This window comes from Scedosporium apiospermum, assembly GCF_000732125.1.
Source record: "Scedosporium apiospermum strain IHEM 14462 chromosome Unknown SEQ_SAPIO_0132, whole genome shotgun sequence".
Lineage (NCBI taxonomy): Eukaryota > Fungi > Ascomycota > Sordariomycetes > Microascales > Microascaceae > Scedosporium > Scedosporium apiospermum.
Genome location: NW_015971833.1, coordinates 2013210 through 2031257, shown reverse-complemented (window position 1 = coordinate 2031257; position 18048 = coordinate 2013210). Strand labels below are relative to the sequence as shown.

Below are 18048 nucleotides of genomic sequence, written 5' to 3'. Positions count from 1 at the left end.
AGGCTATCACACCCTCCCTGAATATAACCAATCTAACCTCCGACATCAAGATGTCCCTGACCTCATCCGTGCACCCAGTTCATGTGCATGTAGTATTCAAGGTAATGCATGACCGCTTCTTTCCAGGCCTGTAGCCTCCATGGAAGCTTAGGCATAGTTCCCTTGTGCAAATGGAACTTGACTGCCGTTATCGTCATCCTTCTTGGTCTCGAGTTGTGGTAACTCTGTTCCCACCATGGCGGTAGATGAATAGTCATCCTCGCCGCTCAACTCTTCCAAGGTCCTGCGCGCGGTTTCGGGAATGAGGAGCGTAGTAAGGCAGCCGAGGAGCATAAATAGGGCGTAAATCTCGAGGACATGATCCATCCAGGGATTGGGGTTCTCCGGGGTACCGCCATGGGTGCGGAGGACGGAGATGGCGCCTTGGCCGATAATGGAGCCAATCTTCCCGGAGGCGGCAGATATACCGTGTGAAGTGGATCGGTAGCGGGTCGGGAACACTTCACCGGGGACGATGAAGGTTGTCGTATTAGGCCCTAGATGAAAGTTATCAATTAGCACGGGAACTTAGACACTCATCTATGGGATTGGGTTCGTAATGAGCGGAGGCTAACCGAAGTTGAAGAAGAATTGTGCGAGGACGTAGATGGCAAGCAAGCCATTCGACGAAATGTGGTAGTAAGCAAAGCCCATAATGATGAAAAGGACTGTGAGAATCAAAAATCCACCCATCTGGATCTTCTTTCGTCCCAGGGTATCAATCGTTGCGACAGAGACCCAGTATCCAGGAACAGCGCCGGCTAAGACGATGATGACGTTTCCGACTGCCGTGTTGTATAAATACTGGTACACGTTATGCGCGTGGCTGGTCGAATAACCAATAACGCTGAGAATGGTACCGTTATTCAAAGAGAGTCCGTAGAAAGCAACGTCAAGGCAGAACCATGAGCCGGCGGTCCCGAGAAGGAGAAGGTAGTTCTTGCGTTGGCTATAGTGGCGGACGAAATCAGACCAACTGGCTTGAGGGATCTCGAGGGTTTCTTTTGCGGCCTTGTGCGTTGTCGCACGAGCAACCTCATCTGAGTAGCCCTCGCGTTTGCCGCTTATATAGGCCTTGACGTCTTCATTTGCCTTTTCCACGTCACGGGCGACATCAAACGTGTAGCGAGGCGTTTCCGGAATAGTAAGACGATCTAGTTCATGGTAGTTAGTAGCAAATCAATAGCAAGGGAAAATCTCAGGTCCACCTAACGCACAGTAGAGGGCGATGCAAGCAGGGACAGCGCCGAAACCAATCAGCGTTCTCCACATCTTGTCTACAGCGACTTGACAAGAGCCAGTACAATCGATAGTCTTGGCAGCAGTTTCCAGCTGAGACTTGAAGCCAAGGGTTACGAACAGCATCACTAGAGCAGCGACGAGCTGTCCAAATCCCTGCATGGCGAAAACAGCAGCCATCATAGCTCCTCGCCATTTAGTGGTGGCAAACCTAGAATGTAATGGGATATTCTTAGAGTCGTTGTCATAGATGGAACCCGTTACATTTTCTACTCGGCAGGCACTTACTCCGAGGTGATGATGGAAGACAGAGGATAGTCACCGCCAATGCCCACACCCATTATGACTCTCCAGAAGATGATGAGGCCGATGATATTGCAGGAGGGTGAGCCGCTTGTCAAAGCCTGAGCTAGTGTTGCAAAGATGATGATGATGAGTTCCAAGCCGTACATGCGTTTACGACCAACCACATCGGCAAGCCAACCGAAAAGCAGCTGGCCGACGACAGTACCGGCGGACGTCGATAGCTTAATTGCATTGTCTGAAGAGGTAGGCATGCTACCCTTCCCGGGGAAATAGACAATCCCAAGCATGATGGTCAACATGGACACAGCAAAGATGTCATATGAGTCGGTAAAGAAGCCAACGCCTGCGACCACACAAGCGCGGACATGGTACCAGCCAAACGGAGCTCTGTCGACTTCTGCGAGCGCAAGTCGACGGCGTTCGTTCAGGTCGGCAACGTGGGCGAAATCGTTATGGAAGTTGTGAAATGCATTGTTTCCACCAGAGGTCTTGGCCACAGCTGGCTTAGCCTTTGTGGACATTGCGCATGTGCCTAAATGGAATGAATAGAGGGCTAATGAGACAATGAGGTAAAACTAATAATAAAAAGTCTCACTGGGGAAGAAGCAGAAGGAGAAGAATGAGAAGGATATTAAGGAGACCCTAAAGCATCAGGTCAGATATAGAATCGAAGTGATATGAGAGATTGCCAGGCAAGGCGAGGGAGGTAGACCCGTTTTTTTGTACGAGGAGGCCTTTCAGTGATTGCCTGGATGTATATATCTTCACCATCTCCTCTTCAAATTCCCCTTTACCCTTGAAAAGCGCACAAACCCACGTTGGATTGGAAAAGCCCTTCGTCTTGGCTGAGGCATGCTGAGCCAGCATTGCTATGTTGGTACAAGTGGATGGTGTGAGAGTGACCACCATCTTAGGCCTCAGATGTTGCTTGCTAACCAAATGAGTCCACCGAGAGCCTATTAAAATTGGGTCCAGTTGACAGTGAATGGGATTTCGTCTCAATCATAGATGGATGGGCGAACATGGTTTCGGAAACCGGCACCGAGGAATACATTTCGAGATCTTCCTCTCGCCAAGCATTCGCCAAGCATTTTAAGGCTCTGGCAGCACGTGTGTCCTTGCCGTGCCTGGAAAGAATATCTCAACTAGCTCTCCGCAGGAAGGATGGGGGAGGATGCAGTGCCGCCTCGTGCCGCCTCTGCCGAGTTGCCCAAATGTTTTGCTCTCCAATAAACGTGGGCACATGAACCCCTACCATTGGCTGGTTTAGCAGTGGAAGCGCTCACCAGAAAGCTTGTTTTTTTCCCAATTGCATGGCGAGTGGATCACTAATTATCTGGTGTTCGCACCAACCCCAGAACCACGCGTCGCTAGTCCAGACCAATACGAGCATGGGTCCCCCGAGCAAATTGATCGCAAGATCAAGTACCCAATTCAGCCACCGAGCTGCCACAATATCCCTCGCCGAAATGAGGAAGTTTTAAATCTCGTACCCGGGTAATGACGAAATTCAAGTCTAAGCGAATCGTACAAGTCGAGGCTGTGTGCCTCCTCCGAGACCTCTCTATGGACAAGCACGGATATCGGCTTTTTATTGTTTTTTGTTCTCGTCAGCACAGGCATCTTGGTTTCTCACCCTTTCTCGTCCTCCCTCTTTCGTTCTCCCTCTCCCTCTGTTAATTTTTTTTTTAAAAAAAAAAAGATTTCCTTTTGAGCATACAAAATCACCAGAAAGAGAGTAATGGCCATCTTCGAGTCGATAGGCACTTCCCAGACGGCAGCAACTTCACTGGATGGAGCGAACGACATCAACAAGATTCCCCCATTGTCTTTCCAGATCATCACCGACGAGGATGAAATGATAGCGGCCCTACATCTGGTTGCGGACAGTATCGCAGAGCAGCGACAGGTAGCCGCCTCGGCGATCATATTTCATCCTGTTTGCGTGACGATACTCCTCGTGGTATACACCGCCGTCTTCGGTCGGGATTACTTTCGGCGCGATCTTGGGACACTGGTACTTGTGTCCAGTGGCATCTTGATGACGTACTTCCTGGCGGCCAGGTATATGGCCGGTTCATACATTCATCTTGCCGAGAATTTTAAATGGAGAAGCTGGCTCATGGGCCCCGATGGCATGGACACTGTTATCACTGCGAGGTTCGGCAATGAAGTGATCGGGACTGTGGTCATTCGGTTAGACCCACAGGGGTATATGGATGAGAGAGGAAATCGCAAAGGCAGGGGAAAAGGCATCATTCGAGCATGGACTGTCAAAATGCGGTATCGACGGCGAGGCATCGGCACAGATTTACTCACCACGGCCATTCAAGTAGTCGAGGGCAGATACGGATGTCACAGCATTGTCGAGCTTGCGAAGGACCACGCAAATAGCGATATCCCCATTCCGGGCCTATTTTCCGGACCGTTCATAGCACGGGAGGCCAAAGCCGCCCTGATGCTGGAGCGCCTACAGGCAGTTTCGAAGGTTATCCAGGTGCCGACAACCTGAAGAACACCTGAGACACATGGAAACTTTGAGCGCATTCTTACTCTCCGTCCTACCTACTCAGATTCGACAATGGGAAAAGCGAATTCGAAACATGGGAACAAGAGAGGGCCGTTTATCAGGTAAGCTAAGCTCCGGAAACTCCCAAAGCCGTCGAGACTTGGGACTTCTTCTGCCCGAACTAACTAGCATTGGCTAGCGATCTTAACTAGATTCTCCTTTACTGAGAATCCATTCTAAGTATTACGTGCGACCACCATTACCCTCGTCGAATTACCTTCATATTGTGTATACGTATTAGTCAACGATGGAAGAGTACGACACCTTTCTATTATTAGTGCATACTAGGAGTTATACCATATAGTATTGGTGGTGTTAACACTCGCCTCAGTTGGTCATATTGTTCTATCCCTTCTTTGATGGTAGAATTTAATATAGATACTCCGAAATATACATCTATTTATAGGATAGAGCGTGACACACGGGCTTTTGGTCACGGCTTCCCTGTAGCAGGCCGTTAGTAACCAATAGTCTCCCCCTAAAGTGTGATATTACGGTCAGAGCTGCACGGATCTGACTCAATACTTTGAAGATAGCATGTGTTAAAAGGGTGGAGTGAGATTTTCAAGTCGCTAAGACCGGGGTTATAATATGCGTTTGTTGTCATGTTATAACTATACGATATAAATCCCTCCCTCGCTCGCTTTGCCTGCAGACACATCTTCTGCTTCTCTTGAGTCCGATTTCTATCTTACTCGCGCTGCAGTGTCAGCACGCCAGGCCGATATGGCAGTTTGCCATAGTCGCCGCCACCAGAGCTAGGGGATCGCCCTTGGTAGAGCAACTCAAGGTTACATGGATCAACCGTCATTGTCTGGTCAGGGTTTCGGCGAAGTAAATCACCGTGACTGATGTCGTTGGTCCAGGTAGCCCCGCTGTTAGCCTTGCCGGCGAAGGGCTGGCTCTCCGATGTGGCCTGCGGTGTCCACTCCCCGCCGAGTCGATCGGCCGTGAAGGAGCGGAAATACCGCCCTTGTCCTCCAATAGACTCGACGATCATCAGATATTTCTGCTGTCCTTGTAGCGTGTAGACCTGAACTGCCTCGAACAAGTTGTTCGTCGTGTCGCTCAGGATCACTTTCGATTCTCTGCCAAAGTCGCCAGGGAAATTTTCGATGGGCATGCTAGCTCGGTAGATCTTGCCATTGTCCCCTGCAAAGAATAGATACATGGTTGTGTTGTCACCAATAACTGTCTGGTCGATGCAACCGGTACTGGATCCGGTGATGGTTCCAGAGAAGAGAGGTTTCACCGCTGACCACCCATTCGCATCGGTTGGGTCGTTTGACGTCTTGTAAGAGAATGCGGTTGGGCCCCATTGATAGGCGAGCACCCAAATATCCTTTGGGGAAAAGTAGAAGAGTGTTGGCGCGACTGTAGCCCCAGTCATCGCGTTTTGTGGCGCCGTGGCCATGTCAGACCAGTTGCCGAAGAGGCCAAAGTTCATGGAGCCCCAGATCGATCCCGTGTCGTGGAAGGTTGCATATACGAGTATCTGGTCGTTGTAGCCGACGGCGGTAAAGTCTTTCAGCGAAGCCCATCCCGTCTTCGGCTCGCTGAGAACTTCGGTCGATGTCCAACGGTATGTCGACGGAAGATCGCAAGTTGTCTGGGCCGCGACGACGGCCGCCGATACTATCAGCCAGAGGCTGGCTGATAGCAGATTGACCCTGGATTTCATACCAAACATTATGCTGCAAGGCTTTCCTCTCTTGTCAGAAGGGCACCCGGAAAGAGAGGGGCTAGCTATGACGGAGAGGGGTGTGCGTCGGCCGGGGTGGAGACCCGCGAAGTTTATATATACGTCTGAAGCTAGTTGCCTCCGAAAAGATGCCGCACACACAGCTCTCGGCTTGGGCAAGAGTTAGTTCAACACAGACACATTAGATCAATAGAAGCTGAGCTCTAGTCCTCTTTCTTGTCTGGTCGACCAGCTCTTAGCAACTCGGCGGATGTTTTTTCGGACTTAATACATTAATGAAATATGCTCCAACGACAATTCCATATGCGCACCAATCCGATATCTACATACACTAATTCAATTCCACCGTTGTGCCGGGATTTCGTTTAAACTATCGCCGTGGAAATTGTCAAGAAACACATGCAGAGCGCAATTTCCTATCGGGATGGTTCTGCTCGAACATTTGTCAAGTAATTTCTATCTAATCATGTCGATTCTCGACCAATAATGTAATAGTCCCCAAAATAATAATATCCGCATCCTGTATCTAACTGGAGCGGGTTTGACCGTTTGACAGCCGTAATAGTTCCACGAACTGGATTCATTTGCAATGTATGGGTATGGAGTAATGCGGGGAATTGCTACCCAGGTTCGGGCTCTTGTTTGTAAAGTTACCTCAGGGAGGAGGAAGTTGACCAGTTTGACTCCCGGGCCTGCGTAAACTCTGCCGTTGTATTGCCATCGGTGTAGAATATGGAACTCTAGCTGGTGGCTGGAAATGATGAAGAGGGTTCGAGTCTATCCCGCCTCCCAAAACCGTTCCAGGTGGCAAGAGGTCGGAATACATCACGGAATTCAAGACTTCGTTTTCCAGTCAATCTGGCATTCAGAAGATGCGTCATCCGTAGTCGGAGCTGGTACCCAAGAGTAAACATGATACAGATCCGATGTTACTGTTCACGGAAAAAAATATCCCTTAAATATTAATTAAATCTAGCCTTTACTGTAGTGTCGAGATCTATTCTGATATGGTTACGGACCGCTTTCAACACGCCCAGAGTGGGAGCTAAATGCAACTTCATTTCCCCCAGTATCCGTCAATCAAGCCCTTCTCGACGGCTGCGATTTCCAATGCAACAACGGAAGAGTACTGCCGCGACCAAGAAAAGGTACCACACATATACCAAAATCCCGGAATACCTGTCGGTCGCCACCACTGCAGAGAAAAACTCGGTTAGCATGCGATGAGTATTTTATGATAGAAAGGAAAAGTTAAAACTTACGCCAAGGCGTTCCAACTCCTCGTCAAACTCCCCAAACTTGGATGCCTTCTCCCATACCTTGTCCCCCATGAGTTGCTTGAGTTGTACAGTGGCTGGCTCAAATCCCGTGGCTAGAACAACCACGTCGGCATCGACTTTCCGCCCGTCTCCGAGAAGTAGGCCCTCTGGACAGAATTCCCTGACACCTCCTTCGCACATATAGACCTTGATTCGGCCGTCGAGAATCATGGGCGTAGCACCCTGGTCAACGTAAAAGTGCCCACCCTTGAAGAACAGGTAATCGATAAAACTCGAGCCGTCCTCGCCGCGTTTCAGAGACATCCCTGTAGCTTCAAGCTTGTCCAAGAGCTCTGTGTCGTGCTTAATCATCATTTGCGTCATCTCGTAACCAAAGACTCGGGCGACGGCGGTAGGGATGGAGCTGAGGATGAGGTCTGCTTCTTCGGTGCTGACGCCAGGGGTGGTAAAGTGGGACAGGTGGTACTTCTGAATGGCCTCCGAGGAGAAAGACCATGTTGGCTGACGCTGGATCATAGATACGCTCTTGGCACCATGGTTTACAAAGTCCTGGGCCATGTCATGGGCAGTCGTGGCGCATCCAATGACGGTGACGTTCTTTTTGTTAAGATCCGGGATGTTGCTCGCAGACTTGTGTATGCCAGCATGGTACGCCAGACCCTTAAACGAATCGCGACCTGGGAATTCGGGAATGACGGGCTCCTGGCCGAACATGCCGAGGCACATCACCACATGGTTCGCTTGTATCACACGCTTGCCCTCCTTGTCCTGGACGTGAACAGACCACTGGCGGCTCGATTCGTCATATTCGGCCTTTTCGGCAGCCGTGTTGAGCTGAACCTCGATACCCATGAGCTTCTCGTAATGCTCCATCCATCTAGTGATGTGTTCCTTGTCTTGCCAGTGAGGCCAGTTGCTGGGGTACTTTAGGAAGGGGAAGTGGTCTCCATGCATTGTTGTATGAGTGCGGACACTGTCGTATCGCTCCAGCCACGCGTTACCTACTCGAGGACCCTTCTCCACGATCATGCTCCGCACCCCTAAATGTTTGAGATGTGCGGCGAGCGAGAGTCCACTTTGGCCTATACAATTGAAATGAATGTTAGCGCCACGGAGGGCCAAAATGAACGGAAAGAAAACAATGAGAAGGGGGGGAAGGGGAAGAAGAATAACAAAAGCTGATTCCAGCTCCTTTTCTCAAATTCTTACCTCCGCCAACAATCAAGACTTGTAGGTTGTCCTTCGCAGGCGTCGCAGGTCCATTGCCATTTGTCGCGCCGTTAATCTGAGACTGTACAGGCGCTTCCTGGCTCTTCAGTTGCTCCAGCTGGGTCATAACGGTCCAAGCTCTCCATATCGATGGGGCAATATTTGCTAGTCGGACGAGTCCTTGACCACTGCCATATTTAGTGTCGAAAGTAAAACCTGCTTGTATCCATTGCATTCCACCCTCTTCTTCCAGCTTAGGCGCCAGGCCGCCAGTTTTGATAGCTTTCAGATGGCCAAGGTCCGTCTCGGACTCTTTCAGAAACTTAGTAATGGCCTCTAAGCCGCTCTTGCTGTGGAAGTCCCACGACAGAGCGAGGACGTCCCTCCACCAGGACTCCTCAACGAAGAGATCCGAAATATCAGAAAGGTTCTTTTTCTCCAGTCGGTGCTGCAGGGACGCCAGCCAGATGTCGACAATCACGGGAACGGCCTTCTCGTCAGGCCTGACCCCTTCAGAGAGGGATAGGGACGGAAGGGCCGCCGCAGGAGGGAATTCGGACATTGTCGAAAACAAAAAGTAAAGGCAACAAGGGAGGGAACTTTAATCTCGGAGTCGAAGGTTTGCGTGCTTCGATGGCGCGACGATAGAAAGTAAGAAGCTGTTCATGCGGTGTATATAGCTGCATGCATGTCGGCTAGCGGTAATATTCGGCAAGATTAAGTAGATAAGTGCCGGAAAAAGAAGAGATGATATCCAACATAAATGAGCATCGTAATGTAAAGTCTCTTAACAGATTCATACCCTCTGCCGACTTAAGCCTCCTCTTTGGTACGGAGCACGGGGAATGTTCCCCGCTGCGGGGTTGGCCGAGCGCAGTTGGAGCATCGGCAGAGCACTCGAACCGTTTACAATATTACTATTATTCGCGGCTTACTCAATCATCAGTCAGTCCGATTGCGAATACAACGTGAGACAAATGGTACGACTGGCATGTATTCCGAGGGTTACTCCGAAGCGAGCTTCCAAGACATATCGATAATCCGATGGGGGGAAAGTTATAAAACGACGCTAGACTCCCTCGAGTGGTCGAATTTCCAGTTCAAACTCCGAATCCAATTCCACGGACTGGGAATTATAGGAGGCCAATCAGGGAGATTGAATTCTACCCCGGATTTCAAATTTAGGAGCCGAAGCGTGGGTCGATCAGAGCTGGCTGAGCCCAAGCTCCATGGGAGTGGGCTGGAGCTGTCCTGAAGTTGTGGAGTGCACGGAACTAAACCCGTACTGGCATGGCACACGGACACGAACCCCGCAACCAATAAACCCAATCAAGTAAGGCTGTCTTTGACCCCGGATTATAGGAGCCGACCAGGGTCTGAGTGTCAGATCTTACATTGAGGAGGGTTGAAATAAATACCCGGGACATGTTGCATTTCCTTTACGAAGGAGCTTCTTCACGCGAGTCGATGGATCTCACTTGATTCATCAACTTTTTCTAGTTGCCATCCGGCGGTATTGCCATTAACCACGCTCAAGATGCATCCTGACGAATCCCCTGGTAGGCATTTGGTGCACAGGTAGATGCTTATTACTCAACTCTTCATTATTCGGGAATCGGGGGCTAATTGGTAACCCAAGCCATGCTACTGAGGGCGATGTGCCCGGTACCGTGAATTTGAAGGCGGCCGGTAAGTGCATAGTAGCCCAACACTAACACCAACTCTTGAAGGCAGAAAAGCTGACCCGACTTGGTTCTAGAGGGCGATGACACTGCCTATGGGCAGGCCCTTTTCCCCGTCCCTGCGAATGATCCAAACGACCCTCTCCAATGGCCCTCGTCCAAGAAGCTCGCCATCCTAATCACCTGCTCTCTATACTCGTTTCTCTCGAACTCGGCGTTGCTTGGGCCTTCGGTCTATCTAGGCATATATGCTGAAGAGTTTGGCATAACACCAAATAAAGCCGCCGGTCTTATCAACTATCCTAACCTGGCTTTTGGTTTTGGTTCGTGAAAACACAGCAGATTCGGAGTGTTAAAGGGTTTTGCTAACGTCATCCAGGGTCCCTTATTTTGGTCCCACTCTATCACAAGATCGGGCGTCGACCCGTTATGCTTCTCTCTCTCGTCTGCGTATGTGGAGTCGCCTGTGATGCCCTGTATCTCATAGTCCGGCTAACCGTCCTTCCCAGTACTGCGCTGGCCTCATCGCGGCCTCCCAAGCCACGACCTACGCTGGGTTGATGGCTGCTCGTGTTGTTCATGCTTTAGGCTCCGGAGTCTGCGAAGCTTTACCCGTGCAGCTTGTCAATGACATTTTCTTCCTGCACGAACGCGGAACCCGCCTCGGCATCTACACCGGTGAGGAATATGAGCAACTAAGACAAGAGTCCATCCACATCTCGCATATGCTAACGGCCCTGTCCTCACAGTGTGCCTTTGCTTAGGCTCAACAGGCCCGCTCTATGCAGGCTATATGCTGGCGGGTGGTTACGAGTGGCGCCTATTTTTCTACGTCGAATTTGCCTTCGCCGCAGCCCTCTTGATCTTCGCCTTCTTCGTGGTGGAGGAGACCACGTACCATCGCAAAACTCCCCAGGATTCGTCGTCCTCCGATTCGCAAACAGGACAGATGGTGGAAGACAAACCAGCCGCCATCGTGACCGAGGATGTTTCCGAAATCCCTCCACGAAAGACTTTCATCCAAACCCTCAAGTTCTGGGGCACATGGGAGAAGGACTCGCCGTTTTTCGTCATGATGATCCGCGCATTTTCTTACTTCCTCATCCCTCACGTCCTCTGGGTTGTAACAACCTACGGTATCTACATCGGCCTTGGTGCCCTAACCTTCAACTTCACCTTTCCTCTTAAGATCACCGCTCCGCCCTACAACTGGTCTCAACTCAACTCTGGCCTCATTACCATCTCTACCGTCATCGGTTATGGGCTCGCCTTCCTCTTCACATCTTCCTCTGATCGCTTAGCCGCTCGCCTCACACGCCGCAACAACGGTATCCGCGAAGCAGAGATGCGACTGGGCGTAATGCTCCCGGCCATGCTTCTCGCTCCAGCGGGACTCATCCTCTACGGCTTTAGTGCCCAACGCAACCTGCATTGGATCGGCTATTTCATCGGAGTGGCCATGAATCAGTTCGCCAGCTACTTCTACTTCACGTTTACTTTAGCCTACGCCATCGACAGCTACAACTCCAACATCAGTGAGATGCTCATCGCTATGAACCTTGGTAAGCAGGCGATTAGCTTCGGCATGGGTATCAACTTGTTGGAGTGGATCTTGCAGCATGGCTATGTTGTTATGATATCGGGCGTGTTTTGCGGGATCGTGCTTGCAAATAACTTGGCCGTGATTCCATTTATGCTTTTTGGAAAGAGGATTCGCAAATTTATGCACTCGACATTCTTGGCCAGGATGCACCGGGAAAGCATTCGCGAGATTGCCACGCACTAAGCGAGGGACTAGCAGTGGCCTTGTACAAAGTAATACTCCACTGGCGGGAGATTGATAACTACTACCAAATCGAGTTTAATAATGTTAATATAATATCAATGGCGCTTCCTTGCTCAAGTGAAATAGAGGAAGGATTTGCATGTAGGCGTTTCCTTCGCATTCGTAGATGTCAGGCCCAAACATAGAGCAGGGACGGTCATGATGATCCAATACTTCATCATACCTTCAAAGGGACCAACTCTCCCGAAAGGAATAATACGCTACCATACAGTACCCTTGCAACCCCCGAGCTAATTTGTATCTCATAGTCTTTTCAGTCTTTATTTAGAATATATAATGTTCAATCCTAACCTCACGTTCGTGACGTTTTCTCTCACGTCGCGTTATTGTTGGACATGGTTGTCGCTAGCCGCGGACGAAGTATGGTTCACGCCTCACCAATAGCCTGGGGATTTTGAATTTCCAAATGTGCAGGCGCGAATTTTGCAGTAGTTCGAGCCGAGACTGGTACATACGAACACAAAGAATTAGGTCAGTATCTAGAAGATCACTGTCCAAACTCGTCACTCCAGCCCAAAGCACCTCTCACTACTCCTCTTGTCATTACCCCACCAATGTGGCATCGACACGACCTTGCCAGCGCCAAAGAATAAGAAGATGAGCAGCATGTTGAAGTTGAAGCCAGCGTCGAAGGCCGCGGCGAGGATGTAGTTCCAGCGGGCCCATAGAGGATAACGGTACCGGTAGGCCCAGAACATGACGACGAAGCCGCCGATGAAGCTGCTGAGGAAGCCGGTGCTGATATTTCCGTACCAGCGAGACATGCACGAGAAGAAAATCGGAGTGTTCCACAGATGGAACTTGTACCGAGGGAAGGTCCGGTGCAGGGCGAAGACGAGAAGGGGTGCGAGGAGGCCAACAAGGAAACCGTATGGGACAACCTTATAAATTGGCTCCTTGAACAGGCGAATGGGTCCCTATATACGATGATCACTATTAGAACCATAATACAATCTAAAGTGTGCCGGCCGGTTGGAGTCTAATACAGTGAAAGACAACGGCGACGCGCTTGACAGGTTTTATGATATTATTTGGTTAGGAGGAGAGAGTGAGGGCTTACCAATAAAACATATTGGACTGCCATGGTCAAGTTGCTAGCGAGACTTTGCCCCGTCCATTGGTGCGTGGGGTCGACAAGCTCCCCGGTCAAGTAATCCCTCTTTGTATTCAGGACCCATCTAACTACTGCATAGTTTATTGGGATTCCCAACAGACTGCCAAACCACTGGGCGAAAAAAACGGTCTTTGGAGGGCAATGCTGTACCAGAGTCAGTATGCTTAGTGGCGTTGTCCGGAGAGTTTCCATCGTTGGAAAACCTAAAGCTTACCATGTAATGCCCGAGCTTTTGGTCCTAAGATTTAGTAAATTTGACGTTAGCCGACTCCATACAGAGATAGATGTGCTCACCTGGGTGTTCTGCATGGCAATTCCGACTTGGCGCCTGCCAAGTATCCTGATCACATCACACCAGTCCCTGACCGCATCAAACGTCTGAGTGGAATGCACCAGACACTTAACGTAGGATTACACATACCTGGAGAAACCATTGAGCACGATACCAAGCGTTGCCTGCTATGCTTCCGTAAACAGAGGCCCCGGTAGGGTTCTTATGACCATGTACTGCATTAACCATCAAACCATAGAGGAGCTCATTCGTTGTCCCAACTTCGATCTGAAAATTGCTCAACGCGTAGAGCCAACCCATGGGCAGAACGATGACAGCGCCGGTCCCAACGGCAACAAGCAGCGTCCACCATGGGATAAATAAACTGTTGGTAGCGACGATGACAAGAAGAGAAATAAATGCGGCCGAGAAAAGAGTCAGATACCACCAGAGTGGGACGTCATCATAAGCGCGCTGCAGAATGCTGAGCTGGTCATTGTACTGGTGGGCAATAGACCTGGACTTGCCCCGTGACCGCGCCCGGAGTTTGATAACCGCATCTTTGATTTGTTTGTAACCGAAAAGGCCAATCCAGACAAGCGCAGAGGTGTAGCTGGCATAATCGAAGAACATGCTGCCTTTTGGTCAGCAGGTGACAACTCAGGGTGGGTAAGGGGTTGGACTCACTTCCATCGAAGCTGCAGACTCGCGTACGGCGGCCCCAGTTCCTGGTAAGCTGTTTCGTTGAATGAGACGTCGGGAGTCAAAAGTTGGGTCATGGGATAAGAAGTCCCATTCTCTATCCCAGTGTTAGCGGCACTCGTAAGGCTAGGATCAAGGCATAACCACTGTCATCCACCCACTGTCATCTCCGGAATCAGAGAGAATGAAATAAGGAAGGCAGCTAAAAAAAAAAAAAAAAAAAAAAAAAAAAAAAAAGAAAAAGAAAAAGAAAAAGACCACACACCTAGGAACAACCGATTGGACATCAATTTCTTGTCCCACTCTCCAAGTCCCTTGAATTTAGCAATTGGGAGCAGAATCCAGCAGTTGACGACGAAAGCGAGGAACATCACCACCTGCGTCCACCACGGCGTGAGGAACAGAGAAATGTACGCGGCGACGCTAGACCAGTCCAAGGAGAAGTTGAGAACGCCCATGCCACCAAAGCCAGCGCCGACAAAATTGGCAGTCGGGTTATTTGGGGCGAACCAGCAAATGACAGCGAGACTGCCCAGCATCGGGAAAACATATTCGGGAAGGAATTGCCAGAGGATGACAGCGAGTAACACCCACCAAAAGACGCGAGTCTGCTTTCTGGATAAAGCTGTCGGGTGCGTGCGCTGCTTTTTCTGGGTCTCGAAGAGGGCGGTTTGACAAAGACTGTTATACCGGTTTGTTTGTCAACCTGGTGATCTATCCTCCGATCGGATGATAACCAAAATACTCACGCCTGGAACCACGGGTAGATGGGGTCGTAAATTAGGAATTGGCGGGCAATCGCCGCAAAAGAGTATCCTGTCCAGACGATACCCCACATGAAGAAGATAGCCACTGCAGGGTTGATCCGCTGGCCAAAGTACAACTCGGCAATCGAGACAGGCGTATAGCCCAAGTTATAGGTGGCACCAGACGCTGCAGTGATGGTGATGAGGACGTGCTCCTTGACGCTGAAGGGACCCGGGTTCGTGTTGAAGCCCCACTGGGTGAAGGGGATACGGACCTGCCGAGAAGGCAGCGCTTTCGCCCACCAGTCGCCGACGTAGCTCGAGGCGAGTTGTACAAAAAAGATTGAATAGGGAGCATAAGTAGTACGGTAGTGGCTCATCTGACTGAGAAAGGCGCCGGGGACAACAAAGATGATTGATAGAATAAAATAGCGGAAGGTAAGGGTCGGCAGCGTTGGGTCATCATGTAAACTCACTACGCGGCGCACATAGGGCGGGATATCGCGAACACGAGGGTCGTCCTCAGAGAACGCAGTTTCTCCAGAGGAGTCGTTATCATCGGTAGTTGTGAATAAGAATGGGGGCTTCTCGGACATAGGAATATCGTCTGCGCTGTTCTTCTCATCATCCCTGTTGGCGGCGGAGGCGTCGCTGCCGATCGGCGACGTCACCTCCCGCGGGTCGGTCGAGATTTCTTTGCTGTGAGTCGCAGTCATGGCGAAGCGTGGTCCCCACAAAAATTAAAGAAGCTTTTGCTAACGTCCAGGCAAGGCCTGCCAAGACGGAAGGCTCGCATGGCCCTTTTATTATTTCGCAAAAGTTACCGATACTACAATTATCATCGGTTACAACCGCAACTCTTGGTCCCGCCCTGGCACGAAGGGCTACCAGAAAGGGCAGGTGGTTATTTTGACAACCCCATGCACGCTGCAAGGAGCGATGATGTGATCAGAACCGCGATCCTATTATTACTCTGTCTGACCATTGATTCGGGCTGTTCTCACGCAACCACCCGGATATTGTGCCGAGCGGCTAGAACCACCGACCACACCATTGATCAACGTGAAAACACTGCCTGTCGCCAGAGAGGATCTCGATAACGTCATTTGTCCAAAAGGGCCCGGGAAAGAACTTTTGGTGCCGAGAAGAACTTTTGGGGTCTATTTAACCAGGGAACTGGCGCGGAAAGAAGAAATATTGACGGATCGGTCCACATGGTCAAGTCCCGGAGCGACTAAAACATTAGCAGTCCCGCCCTGTCAATACTGCATTAGTAATAATTCTAATTTTATAATGTAATAGCGGACTCCAGCTATTATTCGATGTTACTCGACTGGCACGAAAAGGCTGACTGGCATCACGAATGGAAAAGGGATCATAAGAGGAAAAGTTGGGGATGCTAGTTTCGGACGAAAAGCTATCCGCTAGTTTGTTCGGTTTGCGAGGGCTGATCAGAGTAAGGAATGGGTTTCGAGGTGGATACGCTCGTTCCGCCGAGTTAGTTAAGGAACTTCAGCACAGAGAGGATCCCTTTGGCTTCGTTCCCGACTAGCTTCCAACAGAACCAGCGCTCCTTTAGCTCCCAGCACTCGGGCTAGGCTTCAACAGGCCTGCTTCGATTTCAGACTAAGACGTGGTCCACCACGGCGAGAAAAGGTAGAGACGTTATCCAGCCAAGGCCAGGGGGCCGGGTGATGATATTGGCAACTTGCCAAAGCGGAATTTTACTAATTTTACTAATTATCTCATAAGAAAAAAGCACGATTTTCATGTTATCGTCGAACGGATGATCGAGTTAATGGCATTATCGAGCCCCTTGACGTCTGGTATTGACTTCATATTCGACCACCTACGAGAAATGCCAATAGATTCGGGCGCGTCCAAGCTGACAGATCAGCTCAAAGTTACTCCTTTCCCACGCCCCCACCCGGCTTTTGTGCATACCAGAAATAATAGTTAAAGTATCGATGTACCTCCGTGTCCTCAAGGGCCTTCCTCGCCATCGCCAAGACCACTTGACTTTCAACTTGCGACATTCCCAGGGCCTCAAAGGGCCGCCCAGCAAAGGTTGGCATAATGTCGACTACGGCAAGCTTCTGATACATCCCAACGAGACGGAGAGTCTTGTCCTTAGCCCACACGCCGATAGGTACTTTCTTCACGTGGCACTGTATGTTTTCAAAGCCGGCGGCGCGCAGGAGAGGTTCGAGATTCGCGGGAAGCGTCGTGTTCATCCCAAAGGTGGAAAAGGCCTCGCCGGCAAGATCATACATTCTTTTCACGGGATCATTGGGTAGCATGGTACCGTCGTCGCAGAAGGGGGCGCCGTGGAGCTCTTGAAGTTCGATCCAACCACCGGGCTTCAGAGCACTAGAGAAGAATTAACGCGCCGGATATTATTTCAGGAGGAAAGCGGGCTACGTTACTCAAAAGCATTCTTCAAAACTCTGGGCACATCTCTCAGGATGATGACCATGAACCTGAAATGAACAAGGTCGCAATCGCGTATCAACCAGTCCAGTTCACAGTCATCTACAATGAAGTCCACATTCGGAGGGACCCATAGAGGTTGGATAGGCGATAGGTCGATGCCACGCACACGAGCACTGGGATACCTATCCCCGGCTTTTCTCGGGTGGTGCTGGTTATTATTATGGATAAGAAGCGGATGGCGGGGACCGTTTCAGCTGTCACATACCATCGATTGCCCATATCCCTTTACCACCGTCAAAGGTTAGCAAAAGTTACAATCCCCTCACCAGGAAACAGGAGGGGGAGACGATTGAAGAAAGGGTTAATCCTATACCAGTACCAGTGCCAATATCTAATATCAGTTGTGGATCATCACCGATCGGGGCATAATGCAAGACCCCGTCCGTAAGCTCAAGCATCATTACATGTTTCATGTCTTCCCGATTCTGCTCAATATCGTCGTTCGGTACTGGATACCGACTGTTCTTGAAGGAATGGTAGCGTCGCCCATGTTCGTACGTATGCGCATAGACGGTTGAAGTAACTGACGTTGTCGCAACAGATGAGACATCGTAGCCTTCAGCCAAAAATTCGTCTTCTTCCCCAGGCTCACTCGCAGCCTCGATTGGGGGAAGATCCCGTGAGGAGTGGATTGACTCTCTGGCAGGGCTATCGTCTCTCTCTGCGACTTCAGAATCGGCAGGCATCGCGTTAGTGTCGACGCTAGCAAATTTAGCGTCTCTTTCGGGGTTTTGGTTCGACAGGGGTTGATGCTAGGGCGGGCCGCCAGGTCGTTTGGAAGGGGCCAGGCCTGTGGGATGGAGTACTTGGTCGTAGTGTCGAAGTACTCTCAACAGAGACTATGACGAGT

At 50.3% G+C, this 18048-nt stretch overlaps 5 protein-coding genes and 2 pseudogenes across 5 annotated transcripts; 2 read left to right on the top strand and 5 right to left on the bottom strand.

Moving 5' to 3' along the window:
- Positions 1-147: 147 nt before the first annotated feature.
- SAPIO_CDS9284 (Inorganic phosphate transporter PHO84) lies at positions 148-2105 on the bottom strand (the record flags this gene model as incomplete). Its single annotated transcript, XM_016790719.1, has 4 exons — positions 148-536; positions 615-1193; positions 1257-1489; positions 1567-2105. 4 exons carry the CDS (start codon positions 2103-2105, stop codon positions 148-150), a joined length of 1740 nt encoding a protein of 579 aa, XP_016640022.1.
- A 1220-nt stretch (positions 2106-3325) lies between these two features.
- SAPIO_CDS9283 lies at positions 3326-4096 on the top strand (annotated as a pseudogene; the record flags this gene model as incomplete).
- A 748-nt stretch (positions 4097-4844) lies between these two features.
- Positions 4845-5843, bottom strand: SAPIO_CDS9282 (annotated as a pseudogene; the record flags this gene model as incomplete).
- Positions 5844-6912: 1069 nt separating this feature from the next.
- On the bottom strand, positions 6913-8906 carry SAPIO_CDS9281 (putative flavin-binding monooxygenase protein; the record flags this gene model as incomplete). The annotated part of the gene is made up of 3 exons (XM_016790718.1): positions 6913-7050; positions 7118-8217; positions 8345-8906. 3 exons carry the CDS (start codon positions 8904-8906, stop codon positions 6913-6915), a joined length of 1800 nt encoding a protein of 599 aa, XP_016640021.1.
- A 975-nt stretch (positions 8907-9881) lies between these two features.
- Positions 9882-11812, top strand: SAPIO_CDS9280 (uncharacterized protein; the record flags this gene model as incomplete). Its single annotated transcript, XM_016790717.1, has 6 exons — positions 9882-9922; positions 9984-10033; positions 10104-10349; positions 10406-10476; positions 10536-10704; positions 10776-11812. The coding sequence occupies 6 exons, from the start codon at positions 9882-9884 to the stop codon at positions 11810-11812; spliced, it is 1614 nt and encodes a 537-aa protein (XP_016640020.1).
- A 563-nt stretch (positions 11813-12375) lies between these two features.
- Positions 12376-15421, bottom strand: SAPIO_CDS9279 (uncharacterized protein; the record flags this gene model as incomplete). Its single annotated transcript, XM_016790716.1, has 7 exons — positions 12376-12789; positions 12933-13130; positions 13201-13224; positions 13408-13891; positions 13945-14056; positions 14225-14640; positions 14709-15421. 7 exons carry the CDS (start codon positions 15419-15421, stop codon positions 12376-12378), a joined length of 2361 nt encoding a protein of 786 aa, XP_016640019.1.
- A 1188-nt stretch (positions 15422-16609) lies between these two features.
- On the bottom strand, positions 16610-17884 carry SAPIO_CDS9278 (uncharacterized protein; the record flags this gene model as incomplete). Its single annotated transcript, XM_016790715.1, has 3 exons — positions 16610-17075; positions 17404-17421; positions 17697-17884. 3 exons carry the CDS (start codon positions 17882-17884, stop codon positions 16610-16612), a joined length of 672 nt encoding a protein of 223 aa, XP_016640018.1.
- Positions 17885-18048: the final 164 nt, after the last annotated feature.